At 55.0% G+C, this 24,423-nt stretch overlaps 1 protein-coding gene across 1 annotated transcript in view; it reads left to right on the forward strand.

Moving 5' to 3' along the window:
- Positions 1 to 24,423, forward strand: part of PLB1 (phospholipase B1) — a 141,490-nt gene that overhangs the window by 99,089 nt on the left and 17,978 nt on the right. The window contains exons 39-54 of the mRNA XM_077152488.1: positions 293 to 358; positions 895 to 995; positions 1,968 to 2,049; positions 2,667 to 2,771; positions 3,774 to 3,869; positions 4,411 to 4,482; positions 9,967 to 10,032; positions 13,192 to 13,252; positions 14,200 to 14,258; positions 15,784 to 15,851; positions 16,091 to 16,134; positions 16,332 to 16,431; positions 19,721 to 19,772; positions 20,579 to 20,659; positions 22,813 to 22,878; positions 23,401 to 23,495. Of these exons, the coding sequence (XP_077008603.1) occupies positions 293 to 358; positions 895 to 995; positions 1,968 to 2,049; positions 2,667 to 2,771; positions 3,774 to 3,869; positions 4,411 to 4,482; positions 9,967 to 10,032; positions 13,192 to 13,252; positions 14,200 to 14,258; positions 15,784 to 15,851; positions 16,091 to 16,134; positions 16,332 to 16,431; positions 19,721 to 19,772; positions 20,579 to 20,659; positions 22,813 to 22,878; positions 23,401 to 23,495 (1,214 nt within the window). The remainder of the gene's footprint in view (positions 1 to 292; positions 359 to 894; positions 996 to 1,967; positions 2,050 to 2,666; positions 2,772 to 3,773; positions 3,870 to 4,410; positions 4,483 to 9,966; positions 10,033 to 13,191; positions 13,253 to 14,199; positions 14,259 to 15,783; positions 15,852 to 16,090; positions 16,135 to 16,331; positions 16,432 to 19,720; positions 19,773 to 20,578; positions 20,660 to 22,812; positions 22,879 to 23,400; positions 23,496 to 24,423) is intronic.

Genomic DNA, 24,423 nt, shown 5'->3' on the forward strand with positions numbered 1-24,423 from the left:
TTTAAAGTCCTGAGAATCTAGAAAGAGAAAAAATTATTGACCCCAAAGATGATCTTCCACTTTCAAGTTATGAGCTAAGGTACCAACCGGAGGTTCCAGTCTTCTGGTCGACCTATCTTTAACAAAAGCAAGTAGTCAGCTGTTCATCTCAGATTCTGATGGGATGAGCTGATCACAGCTGGAGACCACAGGGAGAACAAGTCCTTGGGACTGCAGCCAGAAGCGAGGCCTGCATCTGCCCCACTGCCCTCCTATCCTAACCACCCCTCCTCTCCCTCCTGCCTCTTCCCAGAATCTATATTCGGCAGCCAACTTTTTAAACCACCTCCGCAATGCTTTGGACATCCTACATAGAGAGGTGGGTGGGAGGTTCCGTGAGCAGCTGGGGGTGGGGCGGTGGTGAGGGTGGGTAAGGGGAAAGAATGGTGTAAGTACCTCCTCTCTGAAGGAGAGAGTGGAGAGCATGGGCTCCTTCCCTTCCCAGAGCCTGCCTCTAAGGAAACATCATTCCATTTGGAATCACAGACCACAGGGACCTCAGGCTTGAAGAAGGGAAGGAGGGGTGGTCTCCTAAAGGCACCCGCCCCGACCCAGGCCATTCTCTGATGGTGGCAGCTGGTTGGGAATTCCTCTCCACTGGCCCCCCAGGCTGGGCACTGTCCTCTGAGCTTCAGGGGGTGTCCAGAGCAAGCCCCTCTCTGGTCCTGCTCCCAGCAGCATCCCATGGGGGTGGCACCCCGTGAAGTTGTGCAGGGACTGTGGGGCCCCATATAGACTCCTCCCCAGAACTCCACTCAGAGGCTGACCCTAAAGCCAGTTCCTACTTCTTGGGGCACTGAGGTAGCTGGAAGAAGCAGCCTCCGGAGCCCCTCTCATCTGCAGCCTTGCCTTTAGGTGCCCAGAGCCCTGGTCAACCTCGTGGACTTCCTGAGCCCCAGTGTCATGCGGCAGGTGTTCCTGGGGAACCCAGACAGGTGCCCGGTGCAGCGGGCCAGGTAGGCCAATGCCAGATACCCCCAGGTGGAGAGGCGCTGAGCCCAGGTCTGGCTCATAGGCAGCTGTCACTCCTTGGTCTGCCCACATGTCCAAATCTGTAGAGGGAAGACTTGTGCCATAACTGCCTCCTGCCCCCCATTCTTACCCAACCTCAGGTGCTAGGAAGGAAATTCAGTGGTGCTAGGGGAGGCAGAGGCAGGTATTTGAGAGAATGTGGTCCAGACCATGGAAGGGGCAGCATGCAGGAAGACACACAAACGTGGTCACATGTGACAGGAAGCAAGGACACGATACACACAACTCAGGGGCGCAGCTACCTTTGAGAGGAAGGGAGAAATGGGGAAGGACAGAGAGGAACTGCAGACTGGAGTTGTTCTGTCTCTTAAGCTGGGTGCCAGGTACCTGACTATGTGTTTGATTATTCTTTATCCCTTACACATGCATTTATTTAATGAATAATTTTACAGCCCTTCTGTGTACCAGGCACTATTCTGAGAGCTTCCAGATATTTCTTTTAACATTAAATATATCTTACAGGCATGAAATATTTCATAACAAAAAACAAAAGAGAACCTGAGGTAGGGAGGCTTAATGTGAACTAAGGGGGTATTTGAGGGCTTGAGAGTCAAAGGGACTCTCAATACCAGAGGGATGTTTTCTTTTTAATGGATCATTGGATTTTCATGGTCTTAATTCACCTGCTCAGCGAGCTTCCTTATGAGCTAAAGCCCACCATGCAGTACCGTCCTCTGTTACCCGGAGGTGCTCCTTCAGAGCCCCGGGGTCCTCCCTGCCGACTTTCCCCAGAACCAGCCTCAACCCTCACAGTGCCTGCTCCTAAGCCAGGCGGGGCCAGGGCTCCAGCGGGACACCCCCCCCCCCCCCCCCCACACACACACACACTGCACCCAGAACCAGCCCCTGACCAGAGCTCCGGCGGGCGGGTCCTCTTGCCTCCTGTCTTTGTGCAGCATTTTGTGCAATTGCGTCCTGACCCTGCGGGAGGGCTCTCAAGAGCTGGCCAGACTGGAGGCCGTCGCCCGAGCCTACCAGGTGAGCCCCAGCAGGGCACCTTCCCATGTCCTCTCCCGCCACTCACTGGACACATATAGGGACAGCTGTTCAGGTAGCTTGGTGAGGGGCGCAGCCAGCCTGGACCCTTCCCTCTACACCAGCTGGGTGCCGTGCCTCAGGGCCGGGGTCAACACCATGGAATCCAGGGGGCTCGGCCCACGTGGCCAAACCGCCCCTGGTGGCTTAGCCCCGACCTTTGGCCTGGAGAGGGCAGGGGCACTAGAGGCCCCATGGGGCCGCCTTTTCCTCCCCCCAATCCGGGAGGTTCAGCCATCCCACCCACCCACCTGCAAACCACCCCCTCCGCCCCAGCCCACTGCCCCCCTGTGGTCGCAGGGCCCGGCCTCGGCCTCGCCAGCTTCCCACCTCCACCTAAAACCAAAACGGAAATGCCACCCGACCTGTGTCCAGGTCTCTGGAAAGAGGTTTGCAGTCTAGTGTGTGTGTGACCTCAAGAGAAGGGCAGGATCACCTCCCCCAGCCGCCCCCCTGTCCAGGGAGATCGGGCTCAGGGCTCGCCACCACCCCCTGCCCTGCCCCCGGGTACTGGGCCAGCCCAGGGCCTGTGCTGAGGGCGCCCGGGCGTGTGTCCCCAGAGCAGCGCGCGGGAGCTGGTGGAGTCGGGCCGCTACGACACGCGCGAGGACTTCTCCGTGGTGCTGCAGCCCTTCCTCCAGCACACCCAGCTCCCCACCCAGGCGGTACGTGTCCCCCACACCCCCGGGGACCTCCCCCCAGGGAGAGGCTGCCGTGGGTGCCCTTAGAGGAGAAACTCAGGGCAGGAGCGCCAAGTGCTTCCACGAGGGAGCGGGCAAGACAGGAGAGGGGGAAGGGAGGGGCCCGCTCTCAGGGCGCCATTCTGGGGTGCCGGTCCCCTGAAGCCCAGGGCCACCTCCCCCGAGGCAGCCTGATGGGGCACGATGACAGCCCCCATTTTAGTGCATACTTACTACGCGCCAGGCGCTGTGCCTCCCAAACGTCCAACCCTCACGACCGCCTTTAGAGGTCAGTGCCGTGGTCCCATCTAACAGAGGGACTGATGTGTCCTTCCTGAAGCCGCACAGGTGATAAGGCAGGAGAGACAAGATTTGAACATGGCTCTAACTCCAGTTCCTTAACTTCCCGCCCCGCCCGGAGGCTGTCTCAGTGCAAGACCCCCAGCCACGGGGTGGGGGGTTCCCACCACCCCACCTCCCTCTAAGGGCCTCACCCAACTGCAGGGAGTTGAAAGGAGAAGAGCTTCCTGCACCCCCAAGGGCACCACGAGGGCTGCGGCTGGAGGCGGGGGCACCTGCCCTGGGGTGGGGACTTTCCGAGGCCCCCATTATTCCCGCGAGCACCAGCCGGCCCAGAGCTGCGATGCAGCTTTCCCCAGCTGGCCGGCCAGGCTCCCCAGGGATTAGGGTCACACTCCCTCATCACAGACAGGCTGGGCCTGTATAAACGTGCCTGAAAATAAATATGATCCCTTTGCATTAAACTGGGGGAACTGTGGAATCGGAAAGGAGGGGTGGCGAGAGGGGGGCGTGGGGAGCCCCAAACCCCTCCTTCCGTGGGATGGCTCTGCTCCCCAGCCGGGGTCCAGCAGGCCCTGTAGAGGCCCGGTGGCCCTGCACGCCCAGGAGGAGGAGGGCGGTGAGCGGTCAGCCCCAGGGGCAGCCCTGGCTGGTAGGATCTTGAGGAAGCATGTTTCTCTCCTGCAGGATGGGCGCCCGGATGTGTCCTTCTTCGCCCCAGACTGCATCCACCCAAGTCAGAAGTTCCACTCCCAGCTCTCCAGAGCCCTTTGGGCCAATATGGTAAAATAAGAGGGTGTCCCTGGTTCTCTGGGTTCCAGTCTAGGGCACCAGCCCCTCCCGGCCCTACAGAATGGGCCCTTGTGCTTGGCCTCCCTCTGCCAGCGAACATAAGGGGGCACAGGGGGCCAGCAGGTCTGTAGAAGTGTGTAGAACTCAAAATCTGGAGTCCCTTAAGATTTTGCTCAGCCACATCCAACTACCCCTTCTCCAGATTTTGAACCATGACACGCAATCTCTCATGTTTGCCATGTGAACACAAGGCAAAAAGCTCACTTTTATTTGACATTTTCTATGTGCCAGCAGCTCTGCCAGGCAGTTCAAGCCATATTATCAGTTCAAGCCCTTCAAAGGGGAAACTCTTGGGAGTTTAGGAGGAAGCTGAATCCTAGAGAAGCTAAGATCCTGTAGTTGACAGCTGGTAGAGCCCAAATGGGAGGGAACCCCCTGAAATCGCTGTCCCCACTACAGCAGGCTGCCAGGGAAGGTCTCCTCGGTGGAAACAAGTAAGTCCACCCAGGTCTTTCTTTTCTTTCCCGATCAGCTTCAACCACTCGGAAGGAAAACGGACACCCTGGACGTGACAGCAGATATACCCCTCTCCTGCCCCACTCAGGTGCTAAAGGGGGGCCTGGGTCACGGGTCACTCCTCCCCAAAGGCCAGAGCTCAGACTTCGCCCTGCCCCCTTTGTCCTCTGCAGACCGCAGCTGCACGCCCAGCTTCCCCCCGCCGGGGCTGATCTCAGGGAGGGCGCAGTGGAAGATGGACACGGGGGGCATGGAAGAATGTTGATGAGTGTGGGGAGGGGCGAAGAGAGCAGAGAAGCAGTTACTTCTTTGGAGATGGGAGCGGCCCGTGCCCTCACCTAGCAACAGGCCAGGATGAGACGTGATTTTTAAGAAGGGGCATCAAGAGGCCAGAAGGCCGCGGAGGCTAATGTAACTGCAGTTGGAGGAAAACGGGGAGTCTGGCTGCGGGTTGGAGCCAGCTGGGCTCAGAGCTGTGGCGAGAGGGCCTGGCTTGGGGATTTTCCGGTGGGGATAGAGGCAAAGCGGAGAGCCAGAGAGCTGGGCAGAGGAGGGACTGGCCTGGGGAGAGCTGGGTGAGGACGCAGCTCGGAGCTCCTTTTAAGGAGTGAGTGGTTGTTAAACTCGGTGTCAGACCTAAGCGTGGGGGCAGGTTTATGTTTCCATAGCCCTTGGTTTCCTTCTTGAGGCCCATCCTATGTTTCTGAAACCAAATAAGCCAAGCCCAGAGAGCTCTCAACGATAAAAGCACAAGGCCTGACCCCGTCTGGGAGCTGGGTTTGCTCCTGGGTTAGGCTGCAGCCTGCTCTCCCACCTCCCGGCTGGGCAGAGGCTGGGGAAGAGAGCTGCGCTCCCCGTGTCTGCCGGGGCTCCCGGGAGAGTGGGCACGCCTGCCCTGACTCTGCTCCTTGCCTTCCCCACCTCAGTCTTGGGGTGTACCATCATCCTCATCGGGGAGCAGGCGTGGTGGGAAGAAGGAGGGAGGTGCAGGAGGGTAGTGGTAGTGGGGGGCAGCTGCCAGGCCTGGAGCTTGGAGCAAGAGCTGGGCCCCCTCCAATCCGAATGGTCAGATGCTGGCCAAAGTGCTGCGGCAAGTCCTAGAGGCCCCCCATTGGGCCAGGATCTTCCCATCGCGAGATCCTGGGATATCCTGCAGGAGAGATCAGGGGAAACAGGATAGAGGGTGCATTTGGGGACTCAAAGAAATCGCTATAAACCAAACTATAGGTATTTCAATATTTTAACCATCTATATGGTCATACTGAATATTAGCCATGGAAAACCCTCTCCAAACTGCCGACTATGTTTCTATTAACTAGAAAGAACAACCCATATCAGGGAGCCATCATTTGCACTCTCAACCAACAAAGATTTATTAAGTTGGCACTGGGTCAGGGGAGCCCTGTCACCACGGCAGCCTCTGCCACTCTCAGCCCCAGACGAGGCACTTTGCTCCAAAACACCGACACGCCCTCCAGCATCTCATGCTGCAGTGGGCTGCGCTCCTCCCTCCCTCCTGGACAGAGCCTCACGAGCCACTGGTGAGCAGAGAGCAAATCCAGCCTCCCGGAGCACGTGGCAGCCCAGCCCGGGAGAAGCGGTTGCCAAGCAATCCTGGAGCCCGTTCCAAAGGGTCCGTCTGTTGGCCAGCCTGACCGTGTTCCGTGGTCCCATCTGCTCCCTCCCCTGTGCCTGCGACTATATATAAGCCCGCCAGTGTCTCAGTGTGAGCTGAGAGGGGCCAGGCAGCGTGTATTTTAGTCCTAGCTGTGCTAAACTTAGAGGCCACAGGCAGGACCCCGCAGGAGGGGAGGCTGAGGTGAAATGCGAAGCACTGGGTTTTCTCTGCCTCCTATTCACCTCCCCCGACCCCGGTCCAGCTGCAAGAACTGGGGCCATTTAATGTCACCCATGGGTCCTTGTGGTCCTCTGAGATGGACAAATGGCCTTACAGCCTATTTTTTATTAGCTGCTCCATGGACTGTGATAGTTCTTCTCTCATCATGCCTTAACTGCCTCTTGCCCGCTCCCCCTTCCCTAAGCCAGGATGTCTGGCTATGGCTCCTCAGGCTGGGAGGACACCCTGGGAAGACCAGCACCTTTTAATCTTCAGAGAGGATTAAAAGCATCTGTCAAAGTTAACCACCTCCTCCTTGAAATTCGTTCCTTCCCAGATGGCTGCTAAGCCTCCTTGGTGGGTTTCTTTTCCTGGTTGCCGCCCCTCTGGTCTTATTTAATGACCCTCCTTCATCCTCCCAATCTCTAAAATGTGGACATTCTGCAATTTTAAGGTCTTGGCCCTCTTCTCTTCTCTCCCTCCACATCCCCTCACCCTGGGACTTGTCCACATGACCTTTCCGTCCGCTCTGTGCCCTCATTTGTTACTCCTTCCCCAAACTCCACACCGTGTTTCCAACGTCTAAAAGATGTTTCCAGTTGGATGCCCTATAGACTTCATCCAAAAGGCAAATGAAGTATCTGAGAGAGAGATGGAGGGAGAAGACATACTTTCCTACGGTATTTCATCCACTCTTTTACTGGGAGAAAAAGCAGACATTTGTTGGGTTCCCTTCCACTCACCTGGTTGTTCGGTGGTGCTTCTATTCTGAGATACTTCTGGGGACTCCATTATCTTTTCCATGCTGAGAGCCTCTAAATCTCCTATCCCTGCCCTGTCTCCACCATTCCCTAAACCTCCACAAACATCCATCCAGAAAACTTTTTTGGGCCGAGAAGTTCTAAGTAGGAACTCAGTATTTGTCTCCCACGCTCTGTGCTCCTCAGGATTTCCCTATTTCATCACAGTTACTGCGTCTTCACAGGACTTTGGGCAGGAAACTTCCATCACCCTGGTAGGCTTCTCTGCAATGCCCCCCTTCCATGCCCAAGGCTGCCACCCCGTTCACATCCTCATCACTTTGTATGGTAAAGGTCGTCTCATCCCACCTTCCCAGCATAAACCAGTGGAGAAGTAGACACTTTGGAGGGCTGCGGCGGGGAGGCCCTCGGTGCTCTGCTGGCGCATTTCCCCCATCCTAACTGAATTCTCCCTCCGCACCCCTGCCCACCTCACCACCCACCATGGCTACCCATTGACAGGTTGTGCCACCAACAGAGTAGGTCCCAAACCAGCAAGTTCTTAAGGGAATGAATCAGAAAAGACCAGAGGCCCCCCCATGGCCTCCTCCTCCCCCCACCCCCCCAATAGCTTCCCCTGTGCATTCTCCTCAGTCCCCAGCCGGGGCCTTTTCCCTTGGCATGTGGCCCCTGGCGAGGGTGACCAGCCTAGCGGAGCACTTCCGGATTGGACCAGCCAGCACAGAACAGAAGAAAAGGATCACTCCTTCAGCGTGGTCCTTACTCCTGGTGACACAGCTGAGGCTTGCACGGCCTTTACCCCACCACTGGCTCACATCGGGGGATTGACCCGGCTCTGACCAAGGCAGGCCACAGCTTCTGGCACAGCTGAAGCCACTAGAATGTTCCCTTCCAGCTGCATCCATGCCTCTTCAAGTTTGATTTGTTAGCACAAACAGAGCCCTGGAGGGCCGTGAGACTAAATCGAATCCCACTTCCTGTAGTCTGCTTCGCTCCAGGCCCTAAACTACTCTGACTCAGCCAGGCACCACAGGTCAAGGGTCAAGAAGAACATGCCCTGGGCACCCTGCGCCGCCTCTGGACCATTGACCTGGGTGCCTTCTCAGTGTCCCTGCCCAGGCACCCCCGCCACTGCACTCCCGTGGGCCCTCCCTGCCACGAGCCCTCCCCCAACCCTTGGCTCTCAGGATCAAGTGGACTCTCCACTTTGATTCTCAGCCCTCCAGGAGGCCAGCGCCTGCCTTGCCCTCTGGTGCTTCTTGTGCTGGTCCCAACCCCAGAACCGCAACTAGCATACGCTGCTTCGAGGACCCCACATTCCCACTTCTTCAGCAATTCCGACACTTGCTAGACATTAGTCTCTGGTGCTTCTCTGACTCCTAGCTTCTCAGGTCTATTGCGCTATCTGCCCAACTAGCTGTAAGTCTCTTTGTATCTAGCCCCATCCTCGCACGGAGAGCATGGACTGCTCAAAACACATCGGTCAGTTGTTTAGAGGTGCTCCTGGACTCCGCACCAGAGCAGTGAGTGCCCACGGGGTGCTGGGTTACATCAGCCTGAGCTGATCCTAATTAGCCCAGCAGACAGGCCCCCCATACCTCTCGGTCTTGCACTGTTGCAGGCCGTGCGAGCTGCACCTCCGCGCACCGCCCCGCCTCGGACAGGAAGCCAAGACCCAGAGAAGGGAGTGGCCAGCCTGGTGCCCCAGGGAGCCAGGGCTTCGGGCCCGCAGACTGTCCTTCTAGGTGACAGCTGAGTCCCGCTCCTTTTCCTCTTTGTCTGACCAGCGGAATGTTTTGTTGGCCTGACCCCAGTGTGAGAAATGGGACCGGGTAAGAGGCCGGTCCGGTCAGGGTCTGGCCCCAGCGCTGCACTCACGACTTGGCCTCCAGCCTGGAACAGGCCCTTCTGCACCCTGGCCTCAGTTCTCCTCATCTGTAGAATGGGGGCAATCAGGGACTGCAAAGTCGGATGCCGACAGGGCCAGGCACACGGTGTAGGGATGGGGCCAGGTGGGAGACAAGAGGCAGTGGTAAGGCCAGACCCAAAGACAGCATGCCCCTTTGAAAACATCTGAATTCTTTTTCTTCTTTTTTTTTAAACACCACAATTGGTCAAAAGAAAGGAAAGGAAAGGAAAACGTCTCCTGGAAGGACTCAGCCTGGGGCAGTCGGTTTTCAACCCCCGGAGCTGATCTCTAAGAATCCCTCCCCCTACATTCCAGTTCTTCCTTCTTCCCATCTCATCCCCACACTTTTGGACTACGGCCCTCTGCCCCCACTGAACACACCCTGCAAGTGTGCACAGCCCTGGGCCCACTTTGGCGTTTCCTGATCTGAGTCTAAACTCGTTCTTGCTTTGCCAACATCTTTCTATTTTCTCATTAGCTTGCTTCCCCTGTTTCTCCTTCCTCCTTTCTTAATTAACAAACCACCTGAAACTGGGTGGACTCGGATTCTTGACTGGGCTTGTGTGAAAAACTGATTGTGAAATGGATAGGTGAGTAGGGAATAAAGAGGATGTTTCATGAGAAAAATGACCGAATATATGATGCTGACTTAAAGGGAATAAAACACACAGTTCAAAGGAGGCAAAAAGAAAGAAATAACAGCTGTTGAAGTTATTGATAATTATGACAAATGTGGAAAATAAAAAAATGGTGAAATGTGAATCCCTTGCCAGAGAAATTACACAGGAAAGAAAATGGTTAATTCTGAGGATTAGGGAGTTGTTCAAATGCTAAGGCTAAAACAAAAGCCTGTATCGAACACTTCTTAGGGCCTTTCATTGTCAGCCCTAGCCAAAGCTGTTACGTAAAATCCTCTAGGGAATGAATGAAATTGTGTTCATGTAGCATTTCTGTTTAAAGTTAGAAGAATCATGTTAAATTGATGGGATGGCTAGCTCTGAGCTTTCCTAAGCAGTCTTCGATGCCGTCAGATAACCTCTGCCTGTGGTTTCTCTTCTCTCTTAGGGGGAGCCCTTCCTGAGAACCTTCCGGAACAGCAACTACACATATCCCTCCGAACCAGCCATTGAGGTAACCCTGCCCCGCCGCCCCAACTCACTTCTCTCAGGGACCCTGCAGGTGGGTGACGGAGGCATGGTGCTGCTTTCAGAGTGTTGGCTCAGGCAGAAACGTACCCAACTTACACATGGTGGTTGGAATGTACAAGAAAGGTCCCAAACCACAAAGCCCCAGAATTGCCCGGACATGTTCACAAGTGCTCCTCTGCAACCAAGCAGAGGAGATGCCTACAGATCGGTTTTCGTTGCCTTTGCAGTTACGTGCTCACAGACATGGTCTGGGAGGAGGCAGCTCACAGACATGGTCTGGGAGGAGGCAGCTCGGCCTTTCAGGAAGGGATGAGGAAATGGTGGTGGTGGTGGGGGGTGGTGATGCGCCACCAAATTCCTGGAAGGTGGAAGCCACACTGGAAGGACACTCAGCTCCAGGGGCTAGGCTTAAGTCGACTGTTTGAGTTCTGGGAAACCCCAAAGGTTTCAGGGCCCAGGGTGCTAAGGGCTGTGGGAAACTCTCGACCACTCTAAAGATATCCTGGAGTGTCCCAGGCCACACCACGCCTTGCAGGAACAGCCTGGACCGGATCAGGTCCCTAGGCCAGCAGGACAGCTTCTCAGCCACCAGCCTCAGTTGAGCGACTGTGGAGTGGGTGTGCCCTGTCTGGCGTCCGGGGCTGCAGGGGATTTAGAGAAGCATCAGACACGGCCCTGCCCTCAGGGAGGTACACATCATTGCACAAGTACTTTCTAAGCACCTGTTATATGGCAGGCACTGTTCCAGAGAGAGCAGTAAACCAGACAGACAGACGGGTCCCAGCCTTTGTAGAACTTGCAATGTGGCAGGGGAGGTAGGGGTGGGGGGTGAGGGGTGGCCATGTAATAACTAGCTAAATAGATGAAGAAACAAATTCGGATGAGTCATGCAGGCTGGATCTCTTTGAGGAGATAAGAGTTGAGCAAAGATATGCATGATATAAAGGTACTGGCTGTCTGTAGAGACTGAGGGCAGAGGCCCAGGCAAGAGGGTCAAGGAGCAACAAAGGCACGGAGAAGGCTTTGAAGAAGAGAAAGAAGGTCAGAGTGGCCAGAGCATGGGAATGAGGTAGAGGGTGGACTGGCACGCAGAGCCTGGATCTCTCAGTTGGAAGGTTGGCTTTCAAGTGGAGGGGAGAGGTGGGAAGCTACTGGAGGCTTTAAACAGGGTGACATGAACTCGGTCACATTTTTGAAAAGCTCTCTCTGAATGCTGTGTGGAAAATGGATTATAGAGCAGCAGGAGTGAATGAGGAAAGACCTTCTCTAATCCATCTGAGGAGTTGAGACCAGCCCCTGTGAAGCTATTGAAGAATGACTAGCTGCTAACCTCAGGAATACAAGCAGTAACAGTAGCTCAGTGATGGGAGAATTAAAAGTACACAGATATGGTGAGAAAGCAGGTGGACGAGAGCTGAGACCGTAGAGATAGAGAATGTCAATGAATGGCCCGAAGCAGGAAGGCACCAGAGTATAGATACAGAGGCAGGAAAACACCATGGCTTTGAGGGTGACAGGGGAGGCTGGAAAAAGGCCGGTGGCCTAAGGGAGCAGATGGTGTATACTGGGGAGGGGGAGGGGGCTGGAGCTGGAGGGGAGTGGCCTCAGATAAAGGGCCTCAGAAACCCAACAGAGGATCCCTGGCTTTAGGCACTGGCGGTTCACGGAGTGTTCTTAAGCAGCAACTGGAAGGCCATGGCAAAAACCAGGTTTAGGGTAAACCAGGCTGGTAGCAGGTACAGGAGGCTTGGTGAGAAAAGCTGCACGGCTGGGGTTATGGAGTCACCCAGCTTCGCTGGACTCCTTCAGGTTCACAGTTAGCCCAACAGAGGCTTGTCCCAGGTGAACCAGTGACCCAAATCCATAACAATGAGAAGTCAGGTGTGTCGTCAGCCGTACCTTTATTTATTTATTAACAATTATTTATTGGATGCCAAAATGGAACAGTCACTGTGCAAATTGCTGGGTAGACAGCAACCAGCAGAGCTTCTCCTTCCAGAAGGCAAAAACCCAGGACAAGGAGGGTTTTTAAAATACCCTTCTGGACCATGCGCAGAGAGGCAACATCTACATTGTCTGGAGCTTGCTGGAATGCAGAGTCCTGGGCACCACCCAGACCACCTGAATCACAATCTGTAACTCAGCAAGATCCCAGGGGAATTCTGTTACTTCTGTTCCCCTGTGACCGCTAAGTGTGCTCATGCTCCAATCGGTGCGTGTAAATCCACAGGGAAAGTGATTGCTGCTTGCTCACCAGCTCTGAGATATTTCTAAAGTGCTTGTGGCTGGATAACATTTTTTGGGGGGTGTGCATGGTCCAGGAATCAAACCCAGGTCTCCCGCACGGAAGGTGGGCATTCTACCACTGAACCACCCGTGCACCCTGGATAACATTTTTAAATCATAAATTTTTTCCTGGATATTTGTCATCTGCAGAAAAGTACATTCTTGATTTCAGTAGTGCTCCAAAGAGAAAAAGTGTGATCAACTAAGCAACCCCTCGGGATAAGCTGAAGTACATTAGAATAAGCAAATTTTTTTTCAAAGAAGCTGCGTTTTTGGTCCCCGGTGCTGCGGATGTTTTAACAAAGCTTGCTTTACGTATCACCTGACTGAACAGATGAGATGAGCTCTCAAAGGCTGCTGGCAATCAGAGTCCTGGAGAATACATCAGACAACATCTGTTTGTGAGCCCAGTCCCTCAGGCCCGCCTGGATATGTGTAAATATTTGGGACTTCAGAGAAGTAACTCTCTCCCCCTGCTGTCAGCACTAGCCATTTCTATGGCTGCCCCCTGGCATCTGGAAAATGTGCTCAGTACTGCAGAAACTAAAGAATTTAACTAGGCTTTCCAGAGTGGTAGGCATTCATTTATGCACATATTGAAGAATTGGTAGCTCTTAAATTAAATATGCAAAAAAGAGAACATGCGTACAGGAAATACATGCAGAAGTCAGGAAACTTGCAATTATAAACATTTCATATAATTTTCCTAAAAATATTTTAACTTATTGTTTAGGCCCCTACCATGACATATTTCTAGATTCCTCTAAAGATCCCTTAGATTAAAAAATTTCACTTTGGCTGAAGCTAATCTCCTGCACAATAAGTGTTGACCACGGGTCTTCTCTCCTTGATTTAGAACTGGGGCAGTGATTTCCTGTGCACAGAGTGGAGTCCTTCCACGACTGTTCCCACCTCGGGTGAGCAAACATACCGTCACCTCTCAGTGAAGGGCCCTGCTGCGTGTCCAGATGGATGGAAAGCCCACGGAGACACCCCAGAGCCTGGGCTGCTCATCCCAACACCATGCAGCGGCTCGGCTTAAACAGTGGGGATTTATTTGTTCACAGTTTGAGGACTAGAGACTGCCAAGTCAAGGTGACACTTTTCCCCCAAAGACTGCTGCATTCTGGGGCTAAGGGCGAACCTTGGTCCTTGGCTTGTCACATGGCAAGACAGATGGCGGCATCTCCTGGACTCTCCCTTCTCTTCTGGGTGCCACTGATGTTCAGCTTTTTGCTCCTCCCTCCGTGGCTTTCTCTCTGTCCAAGTTTTATTCTGGTCATAAAGGACTCCATTACTGGGATTAAGACCCCTCATGGACCACACCTCAACCGGAGTAACCTCATCTGAAGGTTCTACTTACAATGGGTTCATACCCATAGGGCTGGATCAGGCTTAAGGACATGTTTCTCTGGGGTACACACAGCTGCAAACCACCACATTACACACCCACATCCTGGACAGATCACCTGCAGCCATGGCTGGGACGCCCTGCAAGGGGCCCAGGGCTTATCACCAAAGCCCACCTCTCACTCCCATGTTGCCCCTCTGGCCTGCCCAGTAAGGCAAGGATGGCCAGGGATCGGGATCCTATCTGCCTATGCTGCATGACCTCTGCAGCCAGAACTTTCCTGGACCACCCCAGTGTGAACTGGGCTCCTCCCAGGATGGACAATAGTCATCAGGCCCAGTACCTCCAGTGCTTCGGTTGCTTGGAATGAATGAAAAGGCAAATTTGCTAAAGTTTAGGTGGGAAATAAGTGGCAGGGGGACCTGTGGGATAGGACAGAGTCAGAAACTCCAGTAAAGCCTACGCTTGAAAAATAACCCCCCTGACAACTTTCTCCTTTCCTGTCTCCTCCAGTTCACAAGCTCCGACCAGGAGACATCAAGGTGGTGGCTGCCCTGGGTGACTCTCTGACCGTGAGTACTGAGTCATGGGCCCAGCACTCAGCACTTAGCCAACATTTATTGAGACACAGAGACACCACCAGACAACTTCGAGTGCCCTGCCCCCATCCTTCCAAGGTCCCACTTGAACACTACCTCTTCTGTGACACCGCCCCTCCCCCCAGGTGGAAGCAACCCCACCTTCCCTGCTGTTCCCAGGCATCCTTGTGTGTGCCGGGGCACCTGTCCTAGTTCAGCTGGAACTCAGGCTAATGGAGTGCCCAATCTCATCCACACTCTGCCCGACCCCCCTCCCCCATTTAAGAATGTGTGCTTTGGGGCAGAAGTAACCCAATTCCTGGCACATTGCCTGACCTCACAAAATGATTTGAATTACCACCTATTTAGCCACTGCTGGGTGCAAGACACTGTTGGCAATCAGGAGGGAAAAGAGCTAAGAGATGCGGTTACAAACCCTCCAGAAATGTGTTCTGTTGGAAAAACAAGAAACTTGCACAGAGGGAGGTACATAATCACACAGGCGACTTGAGGGGCTTTTAAAATAGGGCATTTATTTCTGTCAAAACAAACAAGCCCTGCCCCCCCCCCCCCCCACCATCTGTGTGAGTGCTTTTCTTTTGGTATGAAAGTAGAGAAAGGGAGTGGAAGGGTGCATGCCAGGCTCCAGGCCCCCGATTAGCTCTGGCCCTGTGTGCAGGTGTTTAGGAAATGAGTGGGACATAGAAGCAGTGGGCAGGGGGTTAGATAATTAAGATGGCAGAATTACTAATTAAAAAGAAAAATCTTTGTATGACTTCACCGGTGTGGTGAGTATGTATTGCATTTGTAAATTTTGAAGAGGAGCTGCTTCCTTTTTTTTCAAGGCAGGGAATCTGAGAAAGCTTTATAGAGGAGGTAGGAACTGGTGATGGTCTCAGGGAATGAATTAGAGATTTAAGGACAGAGGGAGTCTAGCATTGAGGAAGGGAGAGAGTGGGGGCAGGCCTGCCCGAGGCCATCCTGCTGCAGAAACAGGGAGTGATGACTTGTTCAGAGCTGAAGGTTTGTTGTGGACAAGGAAGGAGGGTACAAGCCAGGACAAGAAAAGTGGAAACCAGATTACAATGAGACCAGAGCATTGTTGTAGGGGTTCAGCCTTGACCCCGTATATAAGGGAGACCCAACTGCAGAGTCAGAGTTGTGTGGGGAGGGGCGGTGTGAAGAAAGAGGGCACTTGGTGAGAGGAGAACGGTAACTGGAGACCACCGGCCAGGTAGGAAGCCCAGGGGTTCACCACAGCAAGGAGGTGGGGGTCTGGAGTAGGAACACCCCAAAAAGATCAGACAGGAAGGGAAGGGAGACTCAGCTGGACATGGCCACCGGCTGTGGGTAGGGGTGTGGGGAGACGAATGTGTCGACAACTCAGAGTTTAAGAGTCTGGCAGCCTGGAGAGACGCCAGTCCATTTTCAGAAAAGCAAGTCCCTGTGGTATCTGCTGCCCCGGGGCAGGTAGGACCTTTCCCAGCACCGCCTGGAACTTTCTCGGTGCCTTTCACAGACGGCCCTGGGAGCCCGACTACGCAACGCCAGTGGCCTCCCGACCTCCTGGAGGGGACTGTCCTGGAGGTGAGGACTTTCTCGACCCATTTCCTATTGATGATGCTCCCCTAAAGAAGTATGGGGGGTGATGTCCCCCCTTCACCCCTCCAGAGAGTAGGGCAGGTCCCCACGGGCCCAACCTGCAGACACAGGGAGGTGTCCCCCAGGGTGGGGGACAAGCCGTGCTCAGGTTCTGATTCATAATTAAGATGACCTGTGGAGCAGCAGGTAGGGGTGGTTTTAACAAACGTGCTTCTCTTCCTCAGCATCGGCGGGGACGGCGCCTTGGAGGCCCACACCACACTGCCCAGTAAGTAGCAGCATTGGTGAGCATGGGGACCAGGCCAAGGCAGCACTCGGTGGAGGGAGAAGGTTCTCTGCAGGGAGGGACATCAGCCAGCCCTGAAAAGACCCCAAACCTGCACCCCAACACCCCACAGCCCTCCCCGCTCCCAGGGGACTCCTGCTGTCCTTCACCTGTGTTCTCTACCTCTTCCCTCTTGAAAGACATTCTGAAGAAGTTCAACCCTCACCTCCACGGGTTCTCCACCGGGACCCGGGAGGAGACAGCAGGACTGAACGCAGCCGTGGAAGGGGCCAGGGCTCGGTGAGTAGGTGCTGGCCGGGGCGGAGAGTGGCCAGCCAGACCCAGCGGTCAGGGTGGGAAACAGGAGGAGGGGAGTAAGTGGTGGCCAAGAGGTGTCCAGAGAGCAGTGACAGCTGCTTGCTGGGAGCACGTTTTGAGCTGACCCTTTGGCTCGGGTCACCGGGTGCGGCCCTCACGCTTTCCCAGGTGAGCACTGCTATAATCACCCTGAGGCTTAGGATGGTTCCTGACTGGCCCACGATAAACCCAGCAGTTCATCAGAGCAGCCAGGGTCTGACACCCCCCCCCCTCAACCCCCCCCAGAGCCTCTGCTCTAGCCACTGTGCTGCGCCACCTCCCAGTACATCTAGGGGGGCTTGACAGGAAGTCCCCCTGGCCAGGACCCAGGGCGCCATCCCTGGGACCTCAGAAAACACACAGGCCTCCCCACCACCACCACCTCCGAGAGAGGCACAGGCCAAGCGGACAGGGCGGCTCCCACGCCTTGAGAACTCAGGGCCTGGGGACCCCGTGGATATCCTTCTTTCCACACCTGGGGACCGCCAAGCCTTGAATGCTGAAAATGCTGTATTTTGAAACCAGGGAGTTGGATGTCCGGGCCTGCAAAAGAGGTCCCTGGATCATGCACCCTAAAACCAAAACCAAAACCAAACAACCAAAAAAATCAGCCAGGAGGTTGGTTGTTTTTCACTCAGATTTCTGTTGTCAGCAACGACCCAAATCATTAAAGCTGAAATGCCTGCCAGAGCTCACTGCAGGGCGAGTGCTGGTTCTCTGCTCTGTGCAAGGCTCGCCGCGCTCACATCACCAGGGAAACGGCACTGGCCTGACTCACTCCAGGGCGTTCCTTTCACCTGCGGTAAAGCGGCCGGCCCCCACGGGTCGAGTCTGTGAGCCACAGGAAGCAGTGCAGTTCTTCAGCATCCTGCACGGGAAGAATTTATTTTTCTGCAAAAAAAAAACCCACTAGGCTTTATAGAGCCATTATATCAGCATATGATCACTATGATTGCTATCGTCATTTATTACGATGATGCAGCCCAGGCTTCATTACAAGGGAGTGATTCCTCAGTCTGTTTGCATTCAGCCCCTTTCCCCCTTTCTTCTTTCACTTCCCTCACCATCTCTTCTGTTTTACTCCTCCTCGGCACTTCCGCCGGGATGGAGTCAAGTGGACATGGAAGTAACTGAAACAGACAGCTTTTTGGCAGTGCCTCTGACGTCCCGTGTTAGGGGAAGGGAGAGTGAAGCCGATGATTTAAGTTGTCAGGTTGGAGAGCTGTCCCATGGCTGTCCCCTGTCCACACTCTGAAGTTTACCACTCTTGGGAGACTTCACTCCAACGTTTTATGCAACATCTAACTTTCCAGATCAATCAATAAGCAAGAATTCATCGGACACCTGCCGAGGACTGAGCCCATGGTGGTTGCTGAAAGGGACAAAAGAATCAAAAGGCAAACTTCCTGCTACAAAGAGCTTGTTAGTCTAGTTAAGGAGACTAGTCAAATAGGGAATCACTTTTGGAAAAAGGCAGTGTAAATTGGAGCAGACCAGAACAAGCTGGTATTTTATTATCGGGCTCAATGAGGAGAACAGAAAAGTCTAAAGTGTGAACTGGGCAGACTAAATGCAGACACAGGCCAGGAACCACCCGGTTCCAACTCTTCTCTTAAAAGATGAAAAAATTGAGCCTGAGCAGCCTTCAGCATCTTGTGTGAGTTCCCACGGTGTCGGGGGCAGAGCTGGTAGGGGAGCCTGGGTTCCCTGATCCCTAGTACAGGGCCTTCCCCAGGAGGGAAAGAGGAATTGGAGGAGACACAGATGAAGGAGTCCACAGGGAAGGGCTCCTGGGAAGGGAGGCCAGGGCTGAGCCTGAGGAGTGGGAAGGACACGGCTAGGAGAAAGGGAGGGAGTGGGCATCTCTAACTTCCTCTGGGCCCCCTGAAGACTAATCACCCGCGCAGTGCCCTAATCCTAACTTGAACGTATTTAAAGGTTGCAGGCACTTCTGTGGTCACTTCAACCAGGACAGGCTTTCTTTGTGGCTTTCCAATGTATCAAGTAATAGCAATAGTGGATGGGTCACGATCTCAGATGTGCGCTTTTTCTTCATCAGAAACAAGGGCAAGATGGTTGCCAGGTGTGCTGGCTCCCTGCCCAGCTCATCGCAGGCATGCAGATTTAAAATGGCCATCCCTCCCCAGTTGCTGCATTTATTACGCCATTCTTCCATGGCACTTCTACTGGGAAATCCCCTTTGCTGACATAATTTCTCATATACAAGTCTTTAAAAAACCCCAGCTTTGTTGAGGTATAGTTGACATGCAATTAACTACACACATTAAAAGTGTACAATCTGAGAAGTTTTGATATACGTAAACACCTGTGAAAGCACCACCACAATCAAGATACTAAACACGTCCATCACCCCCAAAAGTTCCCCCCAAAGTTGCACACTCTCCATCCTGCCCCTCCCTGTCCCTGCCTCAGGCAACCACTGATCTATCACTATTGATTAGTTTGCATTTTCTAAAATTTTATATAAATGGAATTGTAGAATGTGTCATCCTTTTTTTCTTTTCTGCCTTCTTTCGCCAAGCAAAATAACTTGGAGATGCCTCCATGTCATAGCGTCTATCAGTAGCTCATTCCTTTTTGTTGCTGTGTAGTCTTCCATTGGAGTATGTTTTCTTATCAGGAATATCAAATGGTACTGTTTTACTTCCTGCAGACTTCGGAGGGGTGAAAGGAGAACGGGTCCTGTCTATATATCCCTTGCCCCATCCCGTTTGCTTGGAAGGCCATAAAGAAGTGGGGAGACAGAGAAGGGTGTGAAAATCTGAAGTAACTAGACAGAGAATAACATAGAGGCTTAAAAGTGGAACAAGTGGGGTTTAACAGTAAAGGTTAAGGAAAGGGGAAAGCTCAGGAATATACAAAAGGTTATTCTAAAAACATGAAAACGGGCAACAGAATAAGAAATGAACAGGCTGGGCCTGCAATGGAAAAGCCTGATGAAATACAAGGACTGATTCCTGGTGGGAAGGCCGAGTAGACACCCACCCACTGGAGAAGCTGGGGCTGGGCAGGAGGCACTGCGGATTCAGCCCAGCTGTGCTGCTTCTGGACTGAGATTTCTCGGGAATCAAAAGCCTTCAAATACATCCCAGAGAACTAAACTTTATATAGCGTGTTTCTTCCTGAGCCCCTCTCTTCCCAGGACAAACCCCCTCACCCTGAGATCTGCTCCCGAGCCAGCTCTGATCTCCCCTCTCTTCCTCCTGCCTAGGGACATGCCGGGCCAGGCCCGGGATCTGGTGGCCCGAATGAGAAGCAGCCGCGTGAGTACCTCCCGGTCGCTGGGGCGGGCTTCCGACGAGCCAAAGGGGCCCCCAGGGGCTGGCCTCCCCCCAAAGCCGCCCGGCCAGCAGGCCCCCCAGCCGGGCCCCGCCCGCACCCCAGGGCTGCCCGCGGAGGCGGAGGTGGTGCCCTGCCGAGATGGGCGCGGTCGTGGGGCCTGGCCCCTGGCAGCTCTCCGCTTCACCCAGAGGCCTAGTAGTAAAGGGTGGGGTCTAAAAATAGGCTGCGCTTTGGGGTCCTCCCTCCTTGGCGCTCACAGGGCCCCTGTGAACCGTCTCACGGGCACTTTACTTAATGCTCTGTCTTCAGGCCCCCGAACCCGGGCGGCGGTGGACTGGGAAGCAGCTCCTCCTGTGGGGGCCTCCCCGCCCCACACCCCACCTCTCCTCGCCTCCAGCCCCTCCGTGGGCCCCCCCCCCCCCCCCGGGCACCTCTCCTCCCCTCCTCCTGCGCCCAGACCCAGGGAAGCTCTCCCAAGCGGCGCGCTGGGCTGTTTGCTCTTAGCGCAGCTTTCCTCCCCGGCTCCTTTGATGGCCTGGAGCTCACGTGGCGCGGTGTGTCCCTCCCCCGGCCTTTCCCCGGCTGCGGACAGCGTGCAGCCCAGGCCCCGCCATCGCACCCCGGCCGCGTTCTCGGCGCGGAGCCCCGGGCCGGGCCCCAAGGCGGGCATCGGGGGGGGCCCCCTCTGCGCCCCACACTGTGACCGACGGAGAGTGAATGGCACCTGGGGCCGCAGGACCTGCGCACTCCCCCCCAAGCCTAAGCCCGGGCTGTCCTGTCCCCTCAGGAAATCAACCTGGACCAAGACTGGAAGCTGGTCACCCTCTTCGTTGGGGGCAATGACCTGTGTCACTACTGCGAGGACCCGGTAGGCCCCTGGCTCGGCGCGTCGCGGACCTCTGTCACTCCGCTCACCCCCGGGCCTTTCCCACCCGGGTCGCGGCCCCTCCCTCCCCATGCGCACAACTACTGCTCCTCTGTCCGCTTCCAGCCAGATGGCTCGTGACCCCTCTCCCCCACGCCCACCCGGAGCCCCTGCCCCTGTGTGGCTTTGGGGAGACAGAGGGGGATGAAACAATGTTATAAATTGGGGGGGGGGGGGCGGGTGCCTAAAGCTGAACCGGTCCTGGTAATGCCGCGTGCTGCCTCTTAGGGACCTGACGAATCAGTCAGCTTCAGCGGGCTGGCCTGGGAACCCTGCCCTGTTGGTAAAGTTTCAAAGGGGAAAGACGCCCAAATTTAGAAACGTTGGGAAGTTGTAAACTTGGAGAACATCTTGTTCTAAGTTAGGAACAGCCTGTGTTTTATTTGGCCAGGAAAAGGCCGCTGCCCTGACTTCGAGGTAGAGGAGGACCGTTTGTCCCAGGCCGGGGACTGGGGTGGGGAGTGGGGCCCCCTCACCCTGGAGGCCTGCTGAGAGCGCCCCCCCACCTCCCCCACCTGGGCTCAGCGACCCCCCCCCCCATCCTCTCCTTTGCTGCCTTCTACTCGTCCCTGAACACATACCCTTCATGCACACGGCCAGGCTTACCTTCCCGAGAGCATCTTTGTGTGCAAAAGACCTGGAGGCCCCCACCAGGTCGAACTCAGGAAGGGGACAGAGAGTCGGTGGCCATCGCGCTGCATAAACCTAGACGAGAGCTGGGGCTCGGCCCTCCGGGCACCCGCCAGCTCGCCTTTGCCTCCGCGGGCTCCCTCCGCTGGGCCCATAGGTGCCCTCGGGCTGGACTGAGAGCACCCTGTGCTCTCAGGGTCTCCCGACCAGGGCCCCGAAGGGGCTGGGTGCTGCAGCTGAAGGGCTGCTCCCCGCTGTGCCAGCCGCAGCTCCGCCTGCTGGAGTTTACAAACCGGGGTGCGGCCAGAGCAGGGCGAAGGACGCATGTCTAAGGAGTTTATGAAATCTTTATGTCTGAGAGGACGCTGCTCTCTTCACCCCGCTCCTCGCTGCCGGAGCCTGCGTCCGGCTCTCTGTTGTCCCAGGACTCAGAAGGTTTCACGCTGGTGCCCAGAACCTAATCGCCTGAGGGGGGCAGGTGGAAACTCCTGGGGGCACAAGTCTCCTCTCCTCCTGGGAGCCCCTCTTAACTCTTAGCATGGACGGTCACCTTGGCCACTTCTCCTTACTGCTCTGAAGCCCCGACACCCCTTTGGGTGGCCAGGAGCAGAGGCCCCGTCTGTGAGCTGATGGCCGTGGAGAACTTTTTCTGGGCCCAGCAGCGTTCTGGATTTGCGCTCACAGCACCTGGCCTGGCCTCTGGCCTTTGTCACCAGAAATACCCTTGCCACCGGCTTGAGTGTGTGGCTGCTGCTCTGGGGGCGCCTCTACCCCACCTCCTGCAGACTTGCATTCTCCTGTTTTCAGAATGAAAGCTTCAGTTGTCTCTGTCCACCCACCCCACCCTGTGACGTTAGTCTCCTTCTGACACCTTCTAGAGGAGTCCAGAGCCATATCCAAACTATATAACTTGTCTTCCACATGCTGTAAAGTGAAGCCCTGAGATTGGTCAGCAAGCATTAACTGAGCACCTGTTTTGCACCCCACCACATCGTCCACTAGGGGGGCACATCTAATTCAGCCTCCAGTTAGGGAGCTGGTCAGAGAGGGGACCCTTGAGCTGAGCCTTAAGGGATAGTAGAAGTTAGGCAGATGTGGGAGAGGAAAGGGTTCCAGGCAGTGAGACCTGCCCTGAGAAAAGAGAGAGCATGGCCACCAGGGACCATATCTGGTGTCCCTGGTGGCACAGGAGAAGGCTATGGTGGAGCAATGGACAGGACATGCTGAAGGATGAGAGGCAGGGTTGGTGGGATAGGACCATCCACGGGGCCTGTTAGGGGTCAGGGGACAACTTCTTTGAAGATACCCTGTTGACCAGCCACAAGGGCCAGCCGCCCCCGCCCCCAGCTAGCACCACAGAAGAAGCCCCCTGTACCCTCTGCCATCACCCCAGGGCACCCGCCTGTTCTTACCCTCCTCTCAGTGGGGAACCCAGTGGCTGAGGAGAGCCCCTTCCTTCCCCGCAGGAGGCCCACTCGCCTGGGGAATATGTCCGGCACCTCCGGCAGGCCCTGGACATCCTCTATGAGGAGGTAGGAAGAGCAGCCACAGCTTCCTGGGTCCTGTTCCCTGCTAGCCGCCTGCTTGTCTGCGCCTCCGGGGGTGGGTCCCTCCCAGAGCATCCAGGGGAGTGGGTTCTGCTAGAGCCTTGTGCCCACCATGAGGGGGTAACTGGATGGTACTGAAGGGGGCAGCTGCCGAGCACCTCTGCTGAGGAAGTTCTAACTGTTAGAAAGCATAAGGCACAGTGGCAAAGAAGTTGCCTCTGGAGCCAGTTGGCCTGTGTTCGCAGCCAGGCCAGACACGTGGCCGGGCCCCGGCTCCTCTGGGTCTCAACTTTCTAATCTATAAAGTGGAACAATAAAGACAATTCAGTGAGACACTACACGTCACCTCCTCTCTCTGGGCCTCAGTTTCCCTGTTGGTAAGATGGATGGGGGAGAGCAGGTTGGGTCATAGGTGAACCTCCAGCCTGCCTCCAGCAGTAACAAGCGCCTCTGCTGCCAACTGGCTGGTGGCTAATAAAGCCCTTCCTACCCTTCTGCTCCCCACAGCTTCCAAGGACATTCGTCAACGTGGTGGAGGTCATGGAGCTGGCTGGCCTGTACCAGGGCCAAGGCGGGAAGTGTGCCATGCCGCTGGCAGCCCAGTAAGTGACTGGGTCACAGGCCCAGGACGGGGGTGCCTGGGAAGAGCAGGGCTTGCAGATGCCAAGAGACAAAACAAGTGCAGACAGAGTCAGACAACTTTGTCCAGAGGGGACCTGGACCATCACCTGGAAATGTCTCAGCAACATCAAATGTCTGCTGTAGCCAGTCACTTAATTTCTCTGGACTCTAGTTTGCTTTTCTCCAAAGGGAGGGAGACACACCAAATAATCCAGAAGATTCCTTGGCATCATCTGTGATTCCTCAGCCCAACCTTGGCGAGTTGCTGCCAAGTTGAGAGGCAGCAGAGGACAATGAGCTTTCAAGACAGCTCTGTCTAGCCTTAAATCCTGGCTCTGCCATATAGGAGCTGTGGGACCTTGAGCAAACCATGTAATTTCTCTAGGCCTCTTCCTCCTTACCTGTAAAGTGGGAATAATAACCCATTCCTTGCAAGGCAAATTTGAGGTCTAGAGGAATTGCATGTTAAGTACTTGGTGTGTTGGGGAGTGTGAGGGGGGAGCAAGTGTGCAATAAATAGTAGCTTTTATTACATCTTTGATAGTACACTGCTTGAAAGCAGTCTTGGTGGTAAGGTACTGATGAGCAAGACAAAATGTCCTTTCCGGGACTGGAATTCATCAAAGCTCAGCTATGACCCTGGCAAGAAGTTGTTACCTTCTGAAGCAACAGGATCACCCAGAGATTTTGTGGCTGCTGCTAGGGGGGGTCCACACCATCTGGGGTCGAATGAATTTGCCAGGAAGGTGGTCCGCTGGTCCCATTCTTGCTAGGAACTGGTCCCTGGGGAGAGTGTCCAGTGGCGCAGGGGTCTGGACAGTTCCTCCAAGGTATCCTGGTATTGCATGCTACCATGTCAGTGGGTCTTGGGCTGGCTGACCAGCCCCAGCTTCCCAACAGAGGCCCCAC

Source organism: Tamandua tetradactyla, chromosome 3 (assembly GCF_023851605.1).
Source record: "Tamandua tetradactyla isolate mTamTet1 chromosome 3, mTamTet1.pri, whole genome shotgun sequence".
In the NCBI taxonomy this organism is placed as follows: Eukaryota; Metazoa; Chordata; class Mammalia; order Pilosa; family Myrmecophagidae; genus Tamandua; species Tamandua tetradactyla.